The sequence below is a fragment of the Elgaria multicarinata genome, chromosome 6 (assembly GCF_023053635.1).
Source record: "Elgaria multicarinata webbii isolate HBS135686 ecotype San Diego chromosome 6, rElgMul1.1.pri, whole genome shotgun sequence".
NCBI lineage: Eukaryota > Metazoa > Chordata > Lepidosauria > Squamata > Anguidae > Elgaria > Elgaria multicarinata.
In genome coordinates, this window is record NC_086176.1 from 7531037 (window position 1) to 7553531 (window position 22495).

The 22495-nt window shown below is 41.1% G+C and overlaps 1 protein-coding gene across 1 annotated transcript in view; it reads right to left on the reverse strand.

Annotated features, from left to right (window-relative positions):
• WARS2 (tryptophanyl tRNA synthetase 2, mitochondrial) overlaps window positions 1–20432 on the reverse strand; it is a 39825-nt gene extending 19393 nt beyond the window's left edge. The window contains exons 1-2 of the mRNA XM_063128937.1: window positions 20388–20432; window positions 5161–5418 (exon numbers count right to left, since the gene is read on the reverse strand). Of these exons, the coding sequence (XP_062985007.1) occupies window positions 5161–5418; window positions 20388–20432 (303 nt within the window). The remainder of the gene's footprint in view (window positions 1–5160; window positions 5419–20387) is intronic.
• Window positions 20433–22495: the final 2063 nt, after the last annotated feature.

The following is a 22495-nucleotide window of genomic DNA, read 5'->3' on the forward strand; positions in this document are numbered from 1 at the left end:
AAAGAGCAACACTGTAAAGAAAAAGGAGGCAAAAATGTCCTGTGTGCATCTTCCTGTATTCCCATTCTGAGGCTGCAATCCTATAACTACCTGAAGGTGAATAAACCCCGTTGAACTCAATGGAACATATTTCTGAGTGGACGTGTACAAGATTGCACTGTTAACCTCAAATTCTCATGGGTCCTTGTCATAAGAATATGTGTTAAAAACATTTCCTCCATAGGTTAAAAAAAACAAAGCATGCAAAATATATACAGTGAGACAAAGAGATGCAAAGCCTCTTTGTAGGAATGAAACAATGAAAATAATACTCTAGTTAGTTGTAAATTAACATGGTTTAGTAGCTAGATTCTGCAGGAAATATGGAAACATTTCAAGGGAAGGCCCAATTTAAATCAGCCTTTTTTCTTGCTGATTTAAATTGCTTTGACTTAAATCAATCCGTCCAGCTTCGGAAGACGCCCCACTAAACTCAATGGGATTTACTTCTGAGTAGATGTATAGGGTTGCACTGTAAAAGATGCTGATGGTAGCATACTAACTAAAACAAATTCTTCATTAGAAACCTGGACCAGGGCAGTGATCTAATATGTAACATCTCAAATTCTTTTGTGTCTCCTGATGGAAGAACCTGTTTTCTGCATAGATATTATCTTCCTCTGAAAATGTTTCCTGGAGCATAGCTAAAAATACTTGGAAGAACATCAGCATTACAAATCCACTATTTATTGTTTCCCATAGGAAGCTAGTTATGTCCATTAGCTGATCACATTTCCCCAAAGATGTGATCATCCAGTATGTTGCATCAACCTACTGGTCTCCAGAGCTCTTACTGGGCATCAATTCAATGTCTGCTGTTCAGATTCCAGGGTTGGGTTTTGTTTCTCCTATTCAGAACATCTCTTTCCTACATCCATTCAGCTATTCCAAAAATTCTCAATTTCAACTTTTGAAAATATTAAAACTATTAATATTTTTAATAGTTTCAACTATTAAAAATATTTAATAGTTAATAAAATAGTAAACCTCCTGTCCAATCTCTGTGTTTCTCTTCTCAGCTATCTATGAAATCAGCATCACAGTGGACGGGTTTTGCACAATCAATTTAAGCCACCTTGGCTTGTGGCACGTGCCAGGCGGCCATTCCATTACCCAACCCCAACCCCACTTGTAAGTTTTTTGTGTCATCTGTACTGGGCAAGAATGCATTGTTGGCATGGTTAACAAACCACCCCAAAACCTGAAAGAGTCCATGAGTTCTGTACGGTGTGTTAACTACGCCAACACCCCAGCCGCCCCACTCATCCAAGTTGTATGTGTCTAAACAAGGAAGCAACAAGGGGGACCCCAAACACAGCTAACTGAGCTGCAAGTAGATTAAATGATACATTAAAAAAAAGCTTCCCATCCTTTTTTGCCCTTGACAAAAAAATAATTATTTAATTATTAATAATAATAATATTGATATCATTTTACAATAATTTAATTTTTTTAACTCTTACAGTGCAATCCCCCACATGTCTACTCAGAAAAGGCCACTGAGGTCAATGGGACTTACTCCCAGGTAAATGTGTACAGAATGCAACCTTACTGTATGGTAGCATTTGTGAAGTCAGGCACCAAATGGCTGCAAAAACGCCCACTGAATTCAACATACTTACTCCCATAGGACTGCAGCCTAAAACTACCAACAAGAAATTAAAGTGAAACGGGACAAAAGCAATGATATACTTCCATATCCCCCCCCCCCCTTCCACCCCAGCCTCACCCACTGCTGTTTTGTCTCTGTTGGTTGCAGTCACACTTTTCTTTTTTTGGACGGACCACTGAGCAAGGTGATTTTTATGCTGTTTTCAAGAAGGCGACGTTGCCCTCCCAGTCCACTTGTCTAGCCTGAGAGTCAGCTTAGCTTGTTGGTTTCATAAGGGAAGGGGATATAGCTCAGTACAGGCAGACGTACATGTGTGCTTTGCATTGTGATTCCGAGGTTCAATCCCTGGCATCTCCAGCTAGGAGAGGAAAGAACCCTGCTTGAAACCCCGGAGGGCTGTTGCCAGTTTGTGTCAACAATACTGGGCTAGCTGGTCTGACTCAGTATAAGGCAGCTTCCTGTGTACCTTGTGTTCCTATGATCTCAAATGAGTACTTCTGAAAGAACTATATTGGTTTTGCCCATTGTTGTCTTCATTGGATAGATCAATTTGTGACTACAAGTTTGTGCAATCTTATGAGGAGGGCGACCAGGATGATCAGGGGTCTGGAAACAAAGCCGTATGAAGAGAGACTGAAAGAACTGGAAATGTTTAGCCTGGAGAAGAGGAGATGGAGGGGAGACATGAGAGCACTCTTCAAATACTTAAAAGGTGGTCACACAGAAGAGGGCCAGGATCTCTTCTCGATCCTCCCAGAGTGCAGGACACGGAATAACGGGATCAAGTTAAAGGAAGCCAGATTCTGGCTGGACATCAGGAAAAACTTCCTGACTGTTAGAGCAGTACGATAATGGAATCAGTTACCTAGGGAGGTTGTGGGCTCTCCCACACTAGAGGCCTTCAAGAGGCAACTGGACCACCATCTGTCAGGGATGCTTTAGGGTGGATTCCTGCATTGAGCAGTGGGTTAGACTCGATGGCCTTATAGGCCCCTTCTAACTCTGCTATTCTATGATTCTATGAGTAATTTGCAACGTGATTCCAATGCGTTTCACTGAATGCATGTTTACAATCTGGCATATTTGTGGACATCCGTCCCTCTCTGTTGCTCCTGCTGGGACAACTGATCACTGTGCCAGCTGTCTCTCCTTAGAGGTAAGGTAAAGGGACGTTCCAGTGGGCAGGGAGGGGACTGAGGGGGCCGCCCTATGAGGGATCTTCTGACCTTCCCAGCCTCCTTCCCCCCCCTCCCCAATGCCTCCAATAGATGGGTGAAAAAGCCCATCCAGCTGAAACGCAGTATGGAAGAAGCAAGTTCGGAGGCTTATGGAACTGTGCCCTTAACCCTAAGGGATAAAAGCTTCCCAGGCATTCAATAAATAAAAACAAACAAACAGAAACTTTTATAAGTTTCCCAATGTGTTTTTGTGTATGCGTTCAATTTTTTCTTCCCTCTTAATTTTCTTTCACACATCTTCATTCATATACCGTATTTCCTCAATTGTAAGACGCCATCGATTGTAAGACGCACACTAATTTCAGTACCACCAACAGAAAAAAAGCTTTGATTCTAAGAATAATAATCGCACCCGCGATTCTAAGACGCACCCCGTTTTTAGAGATGTTTATATGGGGGGAAAAGTGTGTCTTAGAATCGAAGAAATACGGTACTATTCATACAGACACATATACACAGTCTAACTATTTATGAACATTATAATAGCGCTACCTCCTTACTTATCTGATTCACACCTTTCCATTAACATTACCCATTGGCACTGCGTGTTAACTTAAAAAACAGAGGCAATTCTGAGCAGTCAGAATGCCCATACACATTTCAAAACACATCAGCTGAGTGAATGGAATAATTTCATAGAACTCCTCATAAAATTTCATAATACTGAAGCCAGTGCTCTTTCAGCCAATAAAAGGGGGCAATTTTCAAAACTGCAGCCAACATTTACTTCAGGATTTTCGCTTTTGCAGAAGTTACGTGTGTGTGTGTGTGTGTGTGTGTGTGTGTGTGTTGACGCGGAAATAAATTGGCAAATACTGTATTTTAGTTTCTCACCTCATTCATCTACGAGAGGGATGGGTGTCAACAAACATGCCAGGGCTTCATAGCCAGCCACTGTTTTCTTTTACAGAAAAAGACCATTTTTTTTACAGATTTTTACTGTTTTATTGTACTGTTTCTTTTGTTATGAGGCTTTTCCATCTTGAAGGCAGCCTAATGTTAAAAAAATAAATAAAATGCAACCACAATACTACCATAACAATGAGTTAATTTCTAGAGTAATTGGACTTTACACACAGAACTGGAAAGCAATGTTTAAAACTTAATTTTACTTGTGGTGGGGGAACTGTAGACAACTGGAGTTTGGATTCAGCAAGTAGGATTTAGTTCCAGTGATGTGGGTTTTCTGTGAAATTTTGAACTGAAAAAATAACTCCCTATGCAAGTTTTCAATTTGTATCAGAAAAAAAATCAGGTTGGATTGGATAATCATTAAAGAGTGGTCTAATTCAGCATGTTTACTGAATACAAATCAAATAAACACAGTTACAAAAGTACCCCACTTCATCTGATTTAAATGTTGCATTATGTAGAGATTTTTACCTGAATGCTTGTGAACATTTAAAGGTAATGGCATGTTGTTTAAATGTAAGAAAGAAATGAAGGTACTGAAAACTGTTGGTGCGCTAATCCAGCTTTTTCCAATCTGGTGTCCTCCAGATATATTGGACTACAACTCTCAGGATCCTTCAATCAGAATGAAGACACCCAGCTCTGTCTCTCCATTCCATCTGAATCAGGAGAGCCAATACAAGTTCTGGATCAGTAGTACCTCGAGGCAGTGGTGGACTGGATGAAATCTGAAACTGAATCCTGATAAGAAGGGGGCTCTGTGAGTAGGCAGTTCCTGGGCCCAAAATTTAGGGGAAAGGTCCATTCTGACTGAGGAACAGGTATGTAGTTTGGGAGTACTCTTTGTTTCAATGCTGTTGCTTGAGGCCCATTTAGCCTGTGACAAGGAGTGCTTATGCCAGGTACAGCCTTTCATGGACCCGGATAATCTGGTGACAGTAGTGGTCCACACGCTGAGGACATCCTGACTGGATTATTGCAGTGCTCTCTACACATGGCTCCCCCTAGAAACAACCTGGAAACTGCAGCTGGTGCAAAATGATGCTCCGTGTGTGCTGACAGGGGCAGTGAGATGTGAGCATATCACAACAGCGTTGAAATCTCTATACTGGCTGCTGGTGAGCTACTGGGCCCACGTCAGGGTGTTAGCATTAATGTACAAAATCCTAAATGGCTCAGGACCACCTTCCCCACTATCAACAAGTAACCAGCTTCAGCATTTTATTAAAAGCTGACTTGACTTCTAAAGTAAATATATAGGTAACAGCAGAAAAAAAATGGCCTTCTCTGGAGCTATATTTTGCCCGGTGAAAGACGTGGGCATCTCAAAAGGGCTTAGTAAATCAGACACATACTGACCTGAGATTGCTGGAAAAGGAAGCACCGCTGTGGATTAATGCCGCAGGCGAGGAGAGCTGCAGTGATGTCTAGGATGCTTGCGCGTAAAACAGCTGGCTCTCTTGGTACTGTCAGGGAGTGGAGGTCTACAATGCTGTATAACACAGAGCTGCATTCTTCCTGTAACTTCACCCAACTTGTGATAGCACCAAGGTAATTTCCCAGATGAGGGATCCCAGTTGGTTGAATACCTGAGAAAATCCTTTTCAGGCCTTTATTCTGTAACCAAACCATAATTTAATATCATTTGTGTATTAATTAAGTGCTGGTAATGTACACACCTTTGCCCTTCTGTGAACAAATATAGGTCGTAGAGACACCTGGGCACATAACAAAGAATACTGTTGACAATGAAACATAATTCCACAATAAAGGCATTTACTCTTTAATGCATCACAGTACTTTTAGTGCTCATGAGCAACTGTTCATTTCAATCTGACAATGTCCTAAGGGCTTGCGTCTTCATAGCTACCCTTCTACAAGTTGATCAACTTCTGATATATTTTTCTAGGGTTTAGTTAAAGTCTTAGGGCAGTTCCACACTTTTACATGACTACTGAACACAGTATGGACTGGCACAGAACGCCAAACAGCCACACATAACTGTATGGTAGGGAATATTAATTAATTAATTAATTAATTATTATTATTATTGGAGGGAATGCCAGTAGTAATGAAACCTCCACATAAACCACATTCTGGTACCTATTCCAGGCAATAAATGGTATCCAAGGAAACTGGCCCAGTACACGAAGTGACGAGTGAGAAAAGCCAAGAAAATTTACCAGGCGTAGCTGACTGGATGGGAGTGATGCAATCAGCCACAAAACATTCACAGAAATCATGTTCAGATATCTGTTCTGTACTATAAATAGTATTCCAGGAAAAATGGTCTGCAACACCAACCAACCAAATTTATACACTGGGCTAGACTGAAAATTATCTATAATTTTAAATAAAGTTGTTCTGGGAAATAGGCAGTGTAGGAGGTCAGAACACCTTTTCCTATGGCTCCTTATCATGACAATCAACATGCTATATTAAATCAAATGGGAATAAGCAGCCTGAAATGTTCAGGTTTAAAGCCTCTGAAACAATTGAGCATGCCACTATCCTTCACAGAAACATCAGGACAACTTGCTGCAATTGTTTTTAGTGATAGAGAAATATTACTTCAGTTGGTTTAATAGACAAATTTAAACTGATGATACCAAAAGTTACTTGATAGGGCTAAGAGTTAAAGCCACAATTCTGCAATTTTTTAAAGACAGTTTTGATTCTGTTTTATTATTATAATAGACATTAAAATAGCTTTACATTTTAACAATGAGTGATTGTGTTTGTTGGTGGCTTATTGCATCACCCCCATCTAGTCATGTCGATGTGGCTGGTTGGCTCACTTGGAAGTTGGCGCTCCAGGCCGTTTCCCAAAATACAGACTATTGCCTGGAACAGGTACTGGAATGTGGGTTTTGTGGATGTTTTGTGGCTGATTGCATCACTCTCAACTAGTCATGTGTGTACAGTTGTTCCGGATACATTTTGGGCTTTATGAGGTTGAATGAATGAAATCTTTACTGCTAAAAGCAATAAGCCATCACAATTTGACATAATAAAAACAAATAAAAAGATAAGCTAAAATAAGTAAGTTAAGTAACTTAAAAATGGATAATATAGAAAAATCACATTAACATACATTTAAGAACTCGTGAGTGTGGAACTAGATCAGTACATATACCAGAACGAAATCTCCGGCACTCTATTATAAAACTTGTTGGTTAAATAATAACATCATATTGCAAGGGTTTCAGCCGTAAAAAAAATTGTTCGGAAGTGTCTCTAACACTTTGTTTTTCGCATGGCGTTTTTAAATAAAGCAGTTGTTCTGTCCTGTTCTGTTCCCGCATTTAATACCGTCCCAGTTCTGCAGGAGGCCCAGCTAGATGATCTCTAGGCACCATAAAGTTCACACTTTGGGGTGGGCAGGCTCAGTTTTGCTGCAAAACTGTACCTGCTGCATGAAATGTAGAGCCGCTCTAGTTACTCCGACAGATGAGAATATGCCCATCAGAGGCAGGTTTTTTATTAGATGGAGAGCAGTGCTCCCCCCACCCCACCCCACCCCACCCCACCCCAGAACCTGCAGCTATATCCCACCACACACACACTCTCCCATCCCCCAAGCACCTGCCCTGGCTTCTTCATCTGCTGAGGGCAGCTGTGCTGCACACAAATCTCCTCAAAGGCTACATCACCAACCTGGGAAAACACACCTCCCTTAAATATCTATCTATCTATCCAGGGAGGGTGCCCCTGCCAGATCCTCCTGTTTATCCCATTCCGCTGGGGTTGCCAGAAAAAAAGGAAACACGTAGCCTTTCAGTGTGCAGTGGGGCACTGATGACCAAGGCCCTCAGCCAATTGTGTTTCCTCCTGGGCATCTGCACTCTTAGAGAAATTGTAAGTTGAACAGTAGCAAGGTCAGTCAGACTAGCAGCTGGCCAGCAATGGGAGGGACTCAGGATTGGAGGCCGAGAGAAAGGTCTGCTGCAGGGGACATGACCTGGTAAAGAGAAAGCGTTAAACTACACACTGCAATAAGCGTGCTGTGTGTAGGTGATCATAACGTTATTTTACTTTTGTGTAAGCACACAGAGCCCCAATCTAGAGGCAGAACTTGCAACTAAGCCACTTTTTTCCCCCTTTAAAATCCCCACCACCACCACTGCAGGGGCTTAAGTATGAAAAATCCCAATAGCGTTTTCTTTCTTTTTTGCATTTTTAATGCTTTCTTCTTCTTTTTAAAATTAAATTTTAAAATTTATACTGTTAGTTTTACTCTCCCCTGTGCCTGTTTGGTGCATTCTCTTCCCCTTCTTATTGTTTTATTATGATTCTATTAGAATGTAAGCCTATGCGGCAGGGTTTTGCTATTTTATTGTTTTACTCTGTACAGCACCATGTACACTGATGGTGCTAAATAAATAAATAATAATAAAATAATAATATTCTGTCAGCTGAGAAGTGCTGAAAAGGGACAGAGAGAAAAAAAGGTGGAGTCAGAGAACAAAAACTGGGTGGAGCAAGGTAAGACATTCTGAATGGGGTGCGGGGGTACCCTTCTCTTTCTTCCAGCTGGCTGCAACAAATGCAAGTCTGATTCAGGCTTTGCTAATGCTTTTTTAAAAATAATAATAATAAAGACCCATTGTGGGCTTTATATTTATTTATTTATTACATTTCTGTACCGCCCAATAGCCGGAGCTCTCTGGGCGGTTCACAAAAATTAAAACCATTCAAAGTATAAAACAACAGTATAAAACCATAATATAAAATACAAGATAAAAGCTCATCTTTTATATTCCCTTTTGTTGTAAGGGAATATCTTCCCTTATAACAAAAAATGCCAGAGTTTGTTTGCAGAGTGGGAGGAAACTCACATGATTGCATTTGGGTGAAATGCTTTCCAGTGGACTTCTTTCCATACAGGATTCTTTATTTGGGGGGGGGGGGGGCTATTTCTTCCACCCAGCAGAACCCCTTTACTCACCAGTCAGAGAATTCTCCAATCCCTCTTTGAATGTCTGCTCAGAAGCAAGCCCCATTGAATTCAATAGGACTTACTGCCAAGGATTGCGGCCTTACTCATTTCCTGGTTACCAGTGGGGGGTTTTTTGCTCTGAGAAACTTTTTTTACTGCCCCAGGTCTTAGTGATCCCATCTCCCAAACAGATAAAGCCCAAGTTAGTGAATGTGATGTGTGTGTGGTGATGGGGAGATATTCAGAGCAATTCTGTGTAGCTTTGTTTAAAGTAAGTTCCATTAAATATGCATAGGGCTGCAGCTGAAGGAAAGAAATAAAAAGGAAAAAATGGATTAGAACTGGATTGTTAATCAGAAAATCCTGATGGCATCACATGCCAGGAGGGGGAAAAGCTGATAGAGGAAGCCAGCCCACAGGAAGCATTGTCCTACCAAAGTGAAGCTTGCTCAATACATTTTTAAAACCTTTGTTTGCTTTGTGCATTTCTCCATCCTTTCAGCCTTGCACCATTCTGCAAAATGTTGATGTACCTAATTATTCTCAGGGGCATTTCGAGTTTAAAGAGACACTACGTGCTGGCAACTTTCTCTTTTGACCAGCTCCACTCTGCCCCCAACTGAAAGGGCTTGCTTAACAGGCTTGCTAAAAGGGCACATCTGGCAGAGCAGCATTTTGAATTTAACGTATAACGCACCACTGGATGGGGGGTGGGGCTTGTGCTTTTTCAGGAGTGGATTGCACATAAGTACAAGATTACATTTCAGACATTTACCTCTTCACATCCATTACATGATCTCTCTCTCTCTCTCTCTCTCTCTCTCTCTCTCTCTCTCTCTCTCTCTCTCTCTCTCTCAAAACCACAGTTCAAACCCCATTTCTTCCTGAAACTAAATAAACAAGGACAATTCATAATCAACGCCAACATTTCTACAACAAAAGCTTTGGCTCAACCATACATACTCTCATCTTCAACTGAAACAAAGCCTAAATGCAGCTGCATTTGCTAATTTCCATCGTTTGTTTATCTAAATTCCTCTAAATTTAGACTGTAAGGTCTTTGGGGCAGCAACCTGTCGTTTTGTTTAAATTATACTATAAAAGACCATCACGGTGCTATTTAAAGTAATATGGACATTGTATTTTAGAACATTATTTATTTATTTATTTAACTAATTTATACCCCACCAAGGAACCCAAGGTGGCGTACATAATCCTCCTTCTCTCCATTTTATCCTCACAACAACAACAACCCTGTGAGGAAGGTTGGGCTAAGAGTGTGTGACTGGCCCAAAGTCACCCATTGGTTTCCATGGCTGAGTGGGGACTAGAACTCGGATCTCCCAACTCCCAGTCCAACACCTTATCCACTACACCACACTGGCTCACATTAGATTTTTTTTAAAAATCTCTTAAGTGAGCAATCCTATGCATGTTTACACTGGGAGATGCGGGCCTTTTTCTGTTTAAACATGCATACAATTATCCCCTAGTCATCTTTATATGGTAACAATTTGTGATTTTTTAAAAAAAACACCACCAGATTTGAGCAAAAAATAAGTAGGTGGGAACAGGAACATAATTCCTAGGCTCTTAATACAAAAATATGCAGCACTCACATTTCTGAATGGTACATTTTGAAAGCATGGTAAAATACAAAATACGTGTTGCTGTTCAAAGACTGCAAATGTAAACATGGTTACTTGTGTGTCAACCCTGATGATGATAATGGAACTTTCTTCTGAGCAAACTTGCACAGTATCAAACAGTTCAGCCTCCAAAATAGCTGAGGAGGTTATCTGTCTAAAACCATCAGAGAAAATAGGGTTAAAATTCAAGAGAGAATGTTGTAAGGTCTTTAACAAACTATAAATACTGGTAGCATCATCATTTCCACCTCTGGTTATTCAATTTCTTTTTACTAAACTTTTCACTCTCTGGTTGCTAGAATGTTTTTCAGACATTATCCACCTCCCTTACTCCCAGGAGAAACAAGTATTCTTGTTGATACAAGAAGGAAACACTAAAGTATGATTGTCCAAACAGAGTTAGGGTATTTGGTAAGGCTTAAAAAAGAAACCTCGGATATTATCCAGTATTAGGCATTTTAGAGAATCAGCTTAAATCATCAATCATAAGTAAGCTTTGACAGTTTCATCTCTAAAGAAGCAAGCGACTTTCTGGGTGGCCCCTTTAACTCTACGCTCCACATTAAATTCTTAACCAAAGCTCACATTCAAATTAAACATTTCTTCTGCTAAAATCGTGTTGCTGAAAAAACATCCACAAAATCCAGGGAGATCCATTTCTCACTGTAACTATAGAAACTATGGACAAAACTACACATTGTCAAAAAGCATTGGGCAGCTGCCCAAACCTGCATCCCAGGGTCATGTTTACCCACTCCATAACACAGTTAAAAAGTACCTCATGCTCTTCCAACACCATCAGCATGTGGTACCCTACCCACAACCATCTGCCTATGATGCAGAACGGGGGACAGGTAGCAATTGCACACACAATGACCTCAGGACAGGAGGAAATTTTTTCTAGATGTTATGGAGAGGGGAGGATTCAACTCAGGATTGTCCTTTGTGGCAGTAGCCCTGGGTTTCTCCAAACATGTAGGCTCAGCCCTGAAGGTGTGTCGTAGGGCTTTCACAGAATTGGTTCCTACTTTTTTTCTTCTTTGAGCCACACATGCCGTGCAAGATCGCAAACTGCTTTGAAACTCCACTCCGCAGTGGGCTGTTGTTGGAAGGGCCACAGCTCAGTGATAAAGCACATGCTTCGCATGCAGAAATTCAGACCCAGGAATTTCTACTTAAAAGGTTTGCAGGTGTAAGGGCTGGGAAAAGCCACTTTCTGCCTGATAACCCTTGCTAGGCAAAGGAAACAGCAATGATCTAGAGATCAATGGACTGACTTAGCTAACACATGAAGGTGCCTTATACTAATATACACGCTCTTTCTCACTAGAAAAAAATATTGTTCATCATATTTATTCATAAACTGCATTTCCACAATACATTTTGCTCAAAGTGCCTCATAAAACAAACACATTTATGGTACATTACAATACAACATTAACTCTTTTTACAGTTCATTTAAAACATACCAAAATTTAAATAAGTGCAAGTGTTTTAACAGAAACCTGAGCTTTTGAATTAAAAAAAACGGTTTCATTAAATTGTACAACAGTTGCACTGGAGCAATTTGTTACCGGTGCAATATGACATAAAGCTTAACTAAAAAGGAAAAAAAGATCAAAGAGCGATCACATTAAGTACACAATCAAAAACTACACCTAAAATACTGTGACTCATTATGGGTACCTCAACAACAAAAATACCTTGACAGTCTGGAGAGAGTTCAGAGAGAAACAACTTAAATGATTAAATGCTTGGGAACAACTAGCTTATGGGGGAGAAAGATTTTTAAAAATTGCATGTGTATAGCTTAGCGAAATTACAACATCTTGGAAAGTTTGCTTTCTTCCCTCCCAGTCTCTCAGCAACTTAGGCTGTCAGGGTTTGATCTATTACACTTCAAACATTTCCATAGAGCCTGAAATCAACTGGAAATATTTTTATTTTAAATATTTTCCACGTGCCAATGTTTGAGGCTGCGAAGAGCGGGTGTTACTATTAGGTCTTCTAATCAGAATTTATTTTTTTTCTAGTAATCTCATCCATATTATCATTACTATCTCAGCCCCATTCGGACCTCTGCATCTGAGAAACAATTTGTCCGCCCACTAAAGATTGTGGCCGGGAAGCTTCATAAATGCAAGTGGTTTCAGTGTAAGCTGAATTACAAACAAACTTTTCCATACATCTGCAGCAAAGGTGTCCCTTCTCCCCACCCCAATATTCTTTATAAAAATTGTGAGCTCAAACTGGATACTGATGAAAGAAACTTCATATTTCTCAACACAACACCATTGCAAGCCCCATTTCCTGACCATTAAATGATAAGAGAACTATGAAGAAGAAATTACTTTTGCTTTAAACACAACTCATTAACTGTGTCAGTTTATAATGTGAATAATGAAAAGCTCCAAGAAAAATAAATGAAAATGACAACATTTTTTTAGGAACTAGCCATCAAGTTGGAGGCAACAGATTGAATGACACACTGACTAACTCATCAACAGGGCAACCCTACACATGTCTACACAGGGCATATAGGATTACATCCTAAAATGTCCAACTAGAATGGAGTTCAATAAAAGTACTAGAATTAAAACCTATTTACCAATATAAAACTATCAACATTAAAAATATGTGTGCCTTTTAATATATGTAAGTACTTAAAACTGACACATACATTATAGTTCAGAGAAGATGGAATGAAGCATACTTCCAAGTACTAAGAAAGGAACAGTATTCTCCGATTAAACAATTGGGTTGATATCATAATACAATGGGTAAGTATATGTTTTAAATTATTAATACTTTTGGTAAACTGCTGAGATGACTGATAATGATGTTTGTGATTGGACTGATTGCTTTTAACTATTTTCAGAGTGTCTCTTCATTACTGTTGTATAGTATTTTTCTGCTTTTGATGCTGCGTTCATAAAAAAAGCAGGAATAATTTCGTTTGACAAATTCTTTCATTAAAAATGGAAATTCTGGAATTATAGTACTAAAAACCACACATAGAAGTCCTACAAGCATTGCTCACTGTTTATTCATCCTGCAAGAGTCAGAAGGCAGCATAGCAGGGAGTTCAGCCTGGTGTCATGAAATCATGGGGCTGGAATGTGCTTCAGTGAAAGTTTTGAGGTCAGGACATCAGAGCTGAATGCTCAAAAGATCTGGAGTTAGTAAAGGATTAAAAGAGAGAGAGTGAAGAACTCCCAGTGGGGAGAAACATAAGTCACAAGAGATGCAAACTGAGACTAGAGCCACTCAAGACTTCGCAGTTTTTGTCCAGTGAAAATGTCTTATGAATTCTAGAATTCTATACAATGTTCTTTTAAGAGTAATTCCTCTATCTTTGCTGCAAATAATTTGATAAAAATATACACTATGGGCTTAGTAGAAAATAGCAACAAATTCCACAAGCTATTTCTGCAGTGTGAGAACAAGCGCAATATTGTCATCCTCACATTAAACCAGGGGCATGTCTACACGAACAGTCTGCCCCCCAGGGTGGCTTCGCGGTAGCGGTACATCATCTACATGACACAGCCACCACTGCAAAGCCATCCGGGGGGCAAACCCTGGAAACTCCGCTCCCAAAAACTCAGGCACTTACCCAGACTTTTTTAGCAGCCCGATTGGTCGCCATGGGTGGCCCTGCACCTCTGGAAAAGTAAAAAAAAAAAAAAAAAAAAAACTGGGGGGGGAGGAGGAAAGGGCCGTTCCTCCCCCACCTTTTTTAATTTTATTATCTATATCTGCGGAGCTCCACAGATACAAAGAAAAAGAAATGGGGGCAGGTGGGGAGGAACGTGGTTCTCCCAGTCCCTCTCGCGTCCTCCTCTGGCTGCCTCGTTCCTTCCCTCGCCCCCCGGTTTATTTTTATTATCTGCATCTGTGGAGCTCCGCAGTTACAGATTATAAAATTAGAAAAAACAAAAAGGGGGGGAGGACCGCAGGGCCAGAAAATTCGCACTTGCCTTCCTTCCAGTGCAGATGCCAGGAAGGAACGCTAGTGGGGGTGCAAGGCGCCTCGTGGCGCCATAAAGACGGGGCCTGCTGTGAGACAGAAGAAGCTAGCACCTTTCCAAAGACACCCAGTAAGCTTCAGGACTGAGTAAATGCAACGTCCATTGAGTCAAACTTTTCAGATGTATTTGATGTGGTTTTACTGGACAGCTTCCTAATCCTTGGATAGGGCTTCCAACTCAACCGCTCCTGCTCCTCTGCCTTCAACTATCCAATGCAGAGATAGCTTTGACAGTTGAAGCTTTCCTCGACTTTCTAATCTCTATGCCATGAAAGCTTTGGCTGTTATATTTCTATGTCAGGATACAGATAAGACGAAGGAGCAGGAATAGTAAAACAAAAACAAAACAATACAGGTGACAATTCCATTCAAGTTTTTACATGGTGCTTATTTATTCATCCCATCTAGGAAACAAACAAAAGCTATCAATGATGGAGAATGTAACTGGAAATGCTAGGGAGAAAACTTGCAAATTTAAAGAACCTTAGTATTACTAATCAGCTTTAGCAACATACAACATATCGGCATTTCTACAAACAAATTTGGAACACTGTCAAAACTGCATGTGTGGTGCATGCAAATTAAATAAGCTGTTCCAGTCTAATTTTGTTAACATAATGTTATAAGTACAGTGATGGTACTCTGTTAATTGTCAAGATAATCTGAAGTCAGCATTATGTGGTTGGATTGTGCAGGCTTCCCTTTGCAGAGGCATGTTCATCAAAATTCTGTACACCATTGAACTGCCGTGTGTTTTGGAATAGCAGGCTCCAGTTTACAAATATTTCTCTGGAACAAAGCAGGTGAGGAAACGGCAAGGTCAGAAAAACTAATTATAAATACAGGTGGTGTGTGCATGTGCATGCGCATGTATGTGTACGAGCGAGCGAGAAAAGAGAGCGAACACAGGAAGAGAGGAGCGGATCACTGTTGACATGTGTGACAAGAAAGATTGATGGTTTCCCTCTCTAGTTTTCCCTACTGTGAAGGCACACAGGGGGTGGGGAAAGGGACGAAGAAGCTGCTGTGCCAGCGACAAAGCAAGCTGCTGCCTTTATGCCATTCGAGCACTGATTAATGAGGCGGCAGCAACTCAGGAAATGGAGAAGAATCATGCTTAGACTTCCCCCTTATTTTTACTTAATTATAATTTGATCCATAGAATTCCACATAGCTTCAGTTATTTGCTACTTAGGTTTTTTTAAAAGCTGGTACAACAAAGAGAAACAGCGAAGACAGAAACAGAAGAACAGAAAGAGAACTGCCTACAAGATCTTACTTTGAACTGAAGAATGAATAGTCTAAACCTGTTAGCAAACACATTTCGAATAAATCAGGCATACAAGCACCGCACACTTAGGGTTCACTGCTTTTTACATGCACTCCTCTAACAGAGCTTGGAAAGAACCTAAGCATGACATTAAGCAGTCCATTCTGCTAGAATCTGAGAGGGGAGAAATCCCTCCACATGAAAAATGTATTGGCTTCAAAAAATAATAATCCCAATTGTCATCTTAGGGCCTAGACTTAAGCACATTTTCCAAATCTTAAATTCTAGATAGATACCGTATTTCTTCGATTCTAAGACACACTTCCCCCTCCCCCATATAAAAATCTCTAAAAACAGGGTGCGTCTTAGAATCGCGGGTGCGATTATTATTCTTAGAATCAAAGCTTTTTTTCTGTTGGTGGTACTGAAATTAGTGTGTGTCTTACAATCGCTGGTGTCTTACAGTCGAATTAATAATGCCACCATCAGTATGATGAATGCCTCTTCACATAAGACCATTTCAACTGAAATCCAGTTAAGGCAGAAACCTAATAGTATAAGATTTACACCCACTTACTTGGGAGAAAGTAAGTCCTATAAATTATTTCCCCCTGCTCCAGAATCTGATGAGGAAGGGGTATAAAAATGTTGTAAAATAAATAAATAATTCAATCAGACTTACTTTTGAATAGGCACATGTAGGATTGTACTTAAACCTGTAGTTAAACTGCATCAAGTTATGCATTAAAACTATATATTCTAGAAATATAATAATGTTATTTATAAAATATTTATATGACGTATCACTATTGTCAGGGCTGGTGTCAAAGGCAGACAGTGTGGGGGCCCTGCTGAGGGCCCCCAGGGCCCCCCTGACAAGAGTCCCCTGGATTTGCGCCTTCTCCTCGCAGCCTGCTTGCTCACCTGCCTCTCACTCCAGCCCAAACAATGGCGGTGCAGGGGATGCCACTGCCTGCTTGCTCACTGCCTCTCGACCAATGAAGAGGTGGCCATGGTGAGACACAGAGGATGAGAAACAATAGCAGCTGCTGTTGACAATGGTGGAGAGGAGGCAGACTTCATAGGGGCGGGGGGGGGTGCACTGAGGGTGGAGTTTTACGTAAGGGCATTCAAAAACCTGGAGCCAATACTGACTACTCTGTACTTTTAAAAAGCCATTTCAGTTAGTACAGATTGCATTGACTGAGAGCAAAGAGTGAGTAAAGTGACACTAGAGTAATCACCTCCAACATTTTCAAGTATGATGTTCATCTTTAGCCCTAACCTAAAACATGGCTTTATTTTTTTTTAAAATACCATATGTCCACCTTTCTTTCTTTCTTTCTCTCCAAGTCCTTCCCCACCCCACTTTCCTACTCATTCCTCCTATTGTTCTTCTCTTTCTCCCTTTGTCTTAAAACCACTATAAATAAGGGAAGAAACTAGTGATGGTGCTGCTGGTGAGACCCACCTTTGGTAGGAATGTTTCAACCCGCCAGCTGAAGACCAACACACTAAAAAGGAATTCATTAGAGAAGATCCCTAATAATACCAGAACAGAATATCCTATCCATTAAAAGTTACAAGACCTTCAAAAATACAAAAATCTTAAGTAGAGAGTTTAAAGCTCTAGTCACTTGCAAATACATTCAAAGTGTGTGTTTCCGTGTTAAAAGATGCTACAAACTCTGAAAAAATCAGCTTCAGACTAATGGTTAATTTTGGTAGACATGGTCAACATTTCTACACAAATGCTAACTTTTTTCCTTAGCACAATTAAGATTTGTGTGCATTCACAACAAGCCATAAAAGTGTGTTAAAGATTAAACTTATGAAAATGCATATGGAAATATTTCTGTGTAAGGTTAAATTGCCACAAACATAAAAACTGAAAACAAGCAAAACTCCGGAAATTGTAGGATTGGTTCACACAATACTATTTTTGTATGAGTCTCAGTCATGTATATATTGCAGTTGGGAAATGCAATGCGTGAACTAGATATCACCAACAGACCCTGCTGCCCCAGCAGCTGAACAGTCCAGTGCAATCACGGAAATTGCCACCAGCTGTAGCCACGCTCCACATGGGTGCATGACTGAGGATGGTCATGACAGCTCCTGTGTAGGAAAGATACAGTGTGAACCAGACCTTAGAATGATGGACATCTGGAGGATCGAACTTTTACTCCTCACCTTGAGCAACAGTGAGACTGTCTTCTATGATGGCATTTGCCGGATTTGTATGATGGCATTTGTTGGTTTAAATATTTGAGCTCTGAAATCTTGTTGGTTTAAATATTTGAACTCTGAAATCTTGTTGGTTTAAATATTTGAACTCTGAAATCTTGTTGCATTAACAATGACATGTACTGGGGCATTTTAGGCATACTAATAAACTTGCTAAATCAGGCCTGGTTAGCAAGCATATTTTCTAATAAGTAGAAATAAGTCGACATAGAAGTCAATAAATAAGTAGTTTAAATACACCAGAATATCATAACTCATGAAACAATTTTGCTTGCTACATGAAGTATAGACACAGTATTTCAAATTTCTGGAGCATTTGTAGCCCTACTGATGTTGGAGCAAATCTGAATCATGACTGACAGCACACAAGTAAAGAGACAAATAAGAATTTGCTACATTCTAAATTTTTTTTATACATTATGATCAATTGCCTCCGAATATTTGAGGATCGCAATACCATGGTACAATCTGGAGTCTTCTGTTGAAAGCGTTCAGCCCCTAGCCACCTTTGTCCAAGCCTGTTAAACAGATTGCAAAGCCAGCAAGGCCGACTGACCTGATCTCAGTGAGAGTAAATTTATATGGACAGAGGTAATGTATCTCAGTCACAGGCCATGCAAAGCTATAAAACTAGCACCCTGAATTGGGCCCAGGAGGACACAGATAACCACTGTAACTGATCACAGCCCTGATTGAATGCATGTACGCTCCCACTACCTACTACCCTGTGGGAAGGAACAGGAGAGTGAGGGAGGCAGTCAAAGCAGATATATACTCCCTTCTACTCCATCTAGACTGTCCCCACATCCCCTCTCAGGACTATGTATCACTAGCTCTCCAGTGGAAACAAATAGGAGAAAAAGTTAAAACAAAATACATCAACCCCTATTCATGCTGCCCATGCGTGTTTGTAAGGCAACGTTTTGAAAAGGGGAGCGCACTTACTCTGTACTGGCAGACCCCCCTGGTGATGGCAGAACCCTGATCATGCAGAATTCTATATCACAAGGGCAGCCTATGTGCCATAGAGCAAGTTCCCCTCTTCAGATGTTCCCACATACACATGGAAGGTGAGACCAGTGGAGACACGCTTGCCCTGATCTCCCCCTCTCACAATTATATTGTAGTATTGTATTTTACTTGTAAACCAACATGGGAAGATTTGTATCCTAAAATATGGGGATTAAAAACATAGAAAACTATTATAATAAATAAATCTTAGCTTACACTTTCAGTTTGGGGTATTTAACTCCCTTGTTTTTGTCAATATGTGAGTACCTTCTACATTGCATAGTCTAGTCTAATAAGCTTCAGCAGCATCTCCATTTAACTGACTGCCAAAGGGAAAACTCTCAGAATCAACATTGATTTATATATAGATAACTGTGTAGCACTGAACTTCACTTTTTAAAAATCCTAGTGGCACTCAGTCTTTAGTTTATGAGTAGACTGAGAGAGAAAGCGAGATAAAAGTGGACTACTGTCTTCCAGTCACAGGGAAGGGGTGCTGAACAGATGAAAAGAAAAACAAGAGAAAGGATGCTCTGGCATTCAGAGGCACCAAAGCTAGCTTTGTCAACCCCTTAATAACTTATATCATTGAATGTTCTTCCATAAAATAAGCTAAAATATCCCTGCATGTAGAAAACTAGTATGGCAGGGAGAAGGCTAGACTACAACTCTTTATTTTTCTTTGTGTCTTCCACATACCAAAACCACTTTCCTTTTATTCGTTTCCAGAAAGGTAGCTACGCGTGTCTGCTGCACCAGAAACAACAAATACGCTTGTCGCACCTTAAAGACTAATGAATGCATTATGGCAAAAGTTTGCTAGTCTTTAATATGCCATAAGAGTCTGCTTTCTTTATTAGCGACATTTTTATCCCAACCTTATACCAAGGACCTCAAAACAAGTGTTAATTATACCTCCTTTTTATCCTGATAACATTGTTCTGGGATGGGTTAGGGCGGTTGTAAGATAGTGGACGAGTTCGGGCGACACGCTAATCAACGGTTGTTTCCCATTCTGTTCCATTTACCCCTCTCCTCCCCCGTTGATTAGCGTGTCGTCCGAACTCAGCCAGTGAGTAGCCCAAGTTCTCCAGCTAGCCACAACACTTACTGGGTATTTCAACCCACTCAGTTTAGCCTCTTCTCAGCCAGGAAATCAAGCCGTTAAGGGCAGGAGAATAAAATAACGGAACTGGCGCCATAGGACAAGTCACAGGAACAGGGCCGGCAAGGAGGCGCCCGCAGCAGCCCCACGACCAGGTGAGCTGCCGTCTAGCTGAAGGCGCCCGACGCCCTCGCTTGTGCTCGCGCCGCATCAGGCCAGGGGGCGGAAACTGCGGGGCAAGGCGCCATCTCTCCCCTCCCCTCCCCGCGAGGGCCTCGCCGCCGCCGCCGCCCCCCCCCCTGCCCTCCCACCCGAAGCTCCCGGGACCGGGCTACCTGCGCCAGGTGGAGCGTCCGAATGGAAGAGCTGGGCGCCGCCATTTTGGGAGGAGCCGGGGCCGCGCCTGCGCACGAGAACGGCTTTCTCACGGGAAGCGGTTCCTCTGTGCGCTAAAGCGGAGGGGCTGGAAAAGCCCGGGGAGGAAATGGCGTCTCCTTTGCGCGGCGCTTTCCGCAGCCGTCCTTCCAACGCTTTTGTTTAGCCTTACTTGTACGGCGCCGGGTGGAATTCGTATACACAATGCTTAATCATAGCGGATGGGGCCTGCGATGCAAAGCAACAGTGTGGAGTGTGCCTGTTTAAAGTGCCAGCTAGCCAGCCAGCCAGCCAGGGCCCTTTTCAGGCTACTCCATTCTCTCCCCTCCCCCTTCTCAAAGGCCAGTCGGCATTAATTCAGTGACCACCGAGCAGGCACTGTCGGCCTCAGGCTCTTTGGGGTGTCCCCACCCCGGGGATTTCCCCCTAAAGATGTTCTTTTAATTTGGCAAAAGTTGGAGTTTCCCTGAATTTACTGATATCTCCCGTGTGTGTGTGTGTCTGTTGCAGCTTTGGCTACTTAAGGACCCACTCTCCAGAGCAGAGCTTTCCAAACTTTTCATGTTAGTGACACACTTTTTAGACATCCATCATTTCGCGACACAGTAATTCAGTTTTATTAGCAAACCGGAGGTTAAACTAATCCCTTATAAGAGATACGGACACATACATAAATTGTAATAATGAAATTTATGGGGACACAACATATCTCATGAAAACCTTTCATTTATATTTTTAAAAATATATGATTTGCAAGATAATAACATACATTTCCAAGACTTTTCACATTGAACCAATTTTGTCGAGCTGCGATCGAGCGGCAGTTGAGACGGTGTTCTATCAAAAAACTGGACCCATGGAATTTCTGGAATGTGTCACTTCAGGTGCAGCCGCGTGATGCGGAATCAGCTGTTTCCAACCAATTATGCATACTGCGCATGTGCAGTACCTGTATGATCCCTCGACCGTGGTGTGCATACACAGATACAACGGAAGGGGAATATACTAGTGCACCATACTAATCATACAGGTGACACACAGGGGATCCAGTGCTCAGGCAGGGGCGAACCCTGGATGATCCCAGGATAAACCTTAGGTCTAGCTGTGGCCAGAGTGGAGCAAGGGTGCACCTGTTTTTCCTATCTATGCAGGGACAGCCTGTCTGAATTTGGTCAACATAGGCCACATTGAGTTCCATTTTCCTAATTGAAAGGAGGACTACAAATCAGATAAATTTCAATGTGTATGGGTTTCAATATATGGAGAATTGGCTTTGTGATAGAAGCCTACACATGTTAACAGGAGAAGCTTATATTGGCTTCCAATTTACTACAGAATCCAATATAAGCTTCTCCTGTTGATTTTCAAAGTTTGTCATGGTCTAGTTCCTTCCTATCTTTCTTCTCTTATCTAACATTATTGCCCCCTTTGCTCTCTTCGCTCATCGAATGTTGCCCAAGGGTTTCTACTTCTCTTGCTCGGCTTTGTCCATTTTCTCTTGCTGCCCACCCTATGCCTAGAATTCTCTTCCAGAGCATTTGCGGACCACGAGTTCAATTACTTTTAAAGCTCAGCTGGAAAAAAAAATCCCAAAGCTTTTAGAACTTTAGTTTGATCTTACTGTTTTATAATACTGTTTTTAGAAAGTTGCTTTCAGAAGAGAAAAGTTGGTGATATAAATAAAGGTATTTATCCTTAAGTCAACAACATGCCCACATGAGGATGGTATGTCCAAAGTCAGCCATGTATTTATATATATATATATAGGACCATCAATGCATATGGTGCTGTACATAGTAAAATAATAAAACAGCAACACCCTGCCACATAGGCTTACATTCTGATGAAATCACAATAAAACAACAAGAAAGGGAAGGGAATGCACCACACAGGTATAGAGGACAATAAAACTAACAACGTTACAAAGCAGTAAGATCAAACTAAAGTAATATCAGTAATATCTAACAAACAGATTAAAAAGAATGTAAACAAACACAAAGCTGCTGCAAAGAGGACAATAAAATCAGTGTGTGGGCAAACACCAGCCATTCACACGCCCCCTGTCACA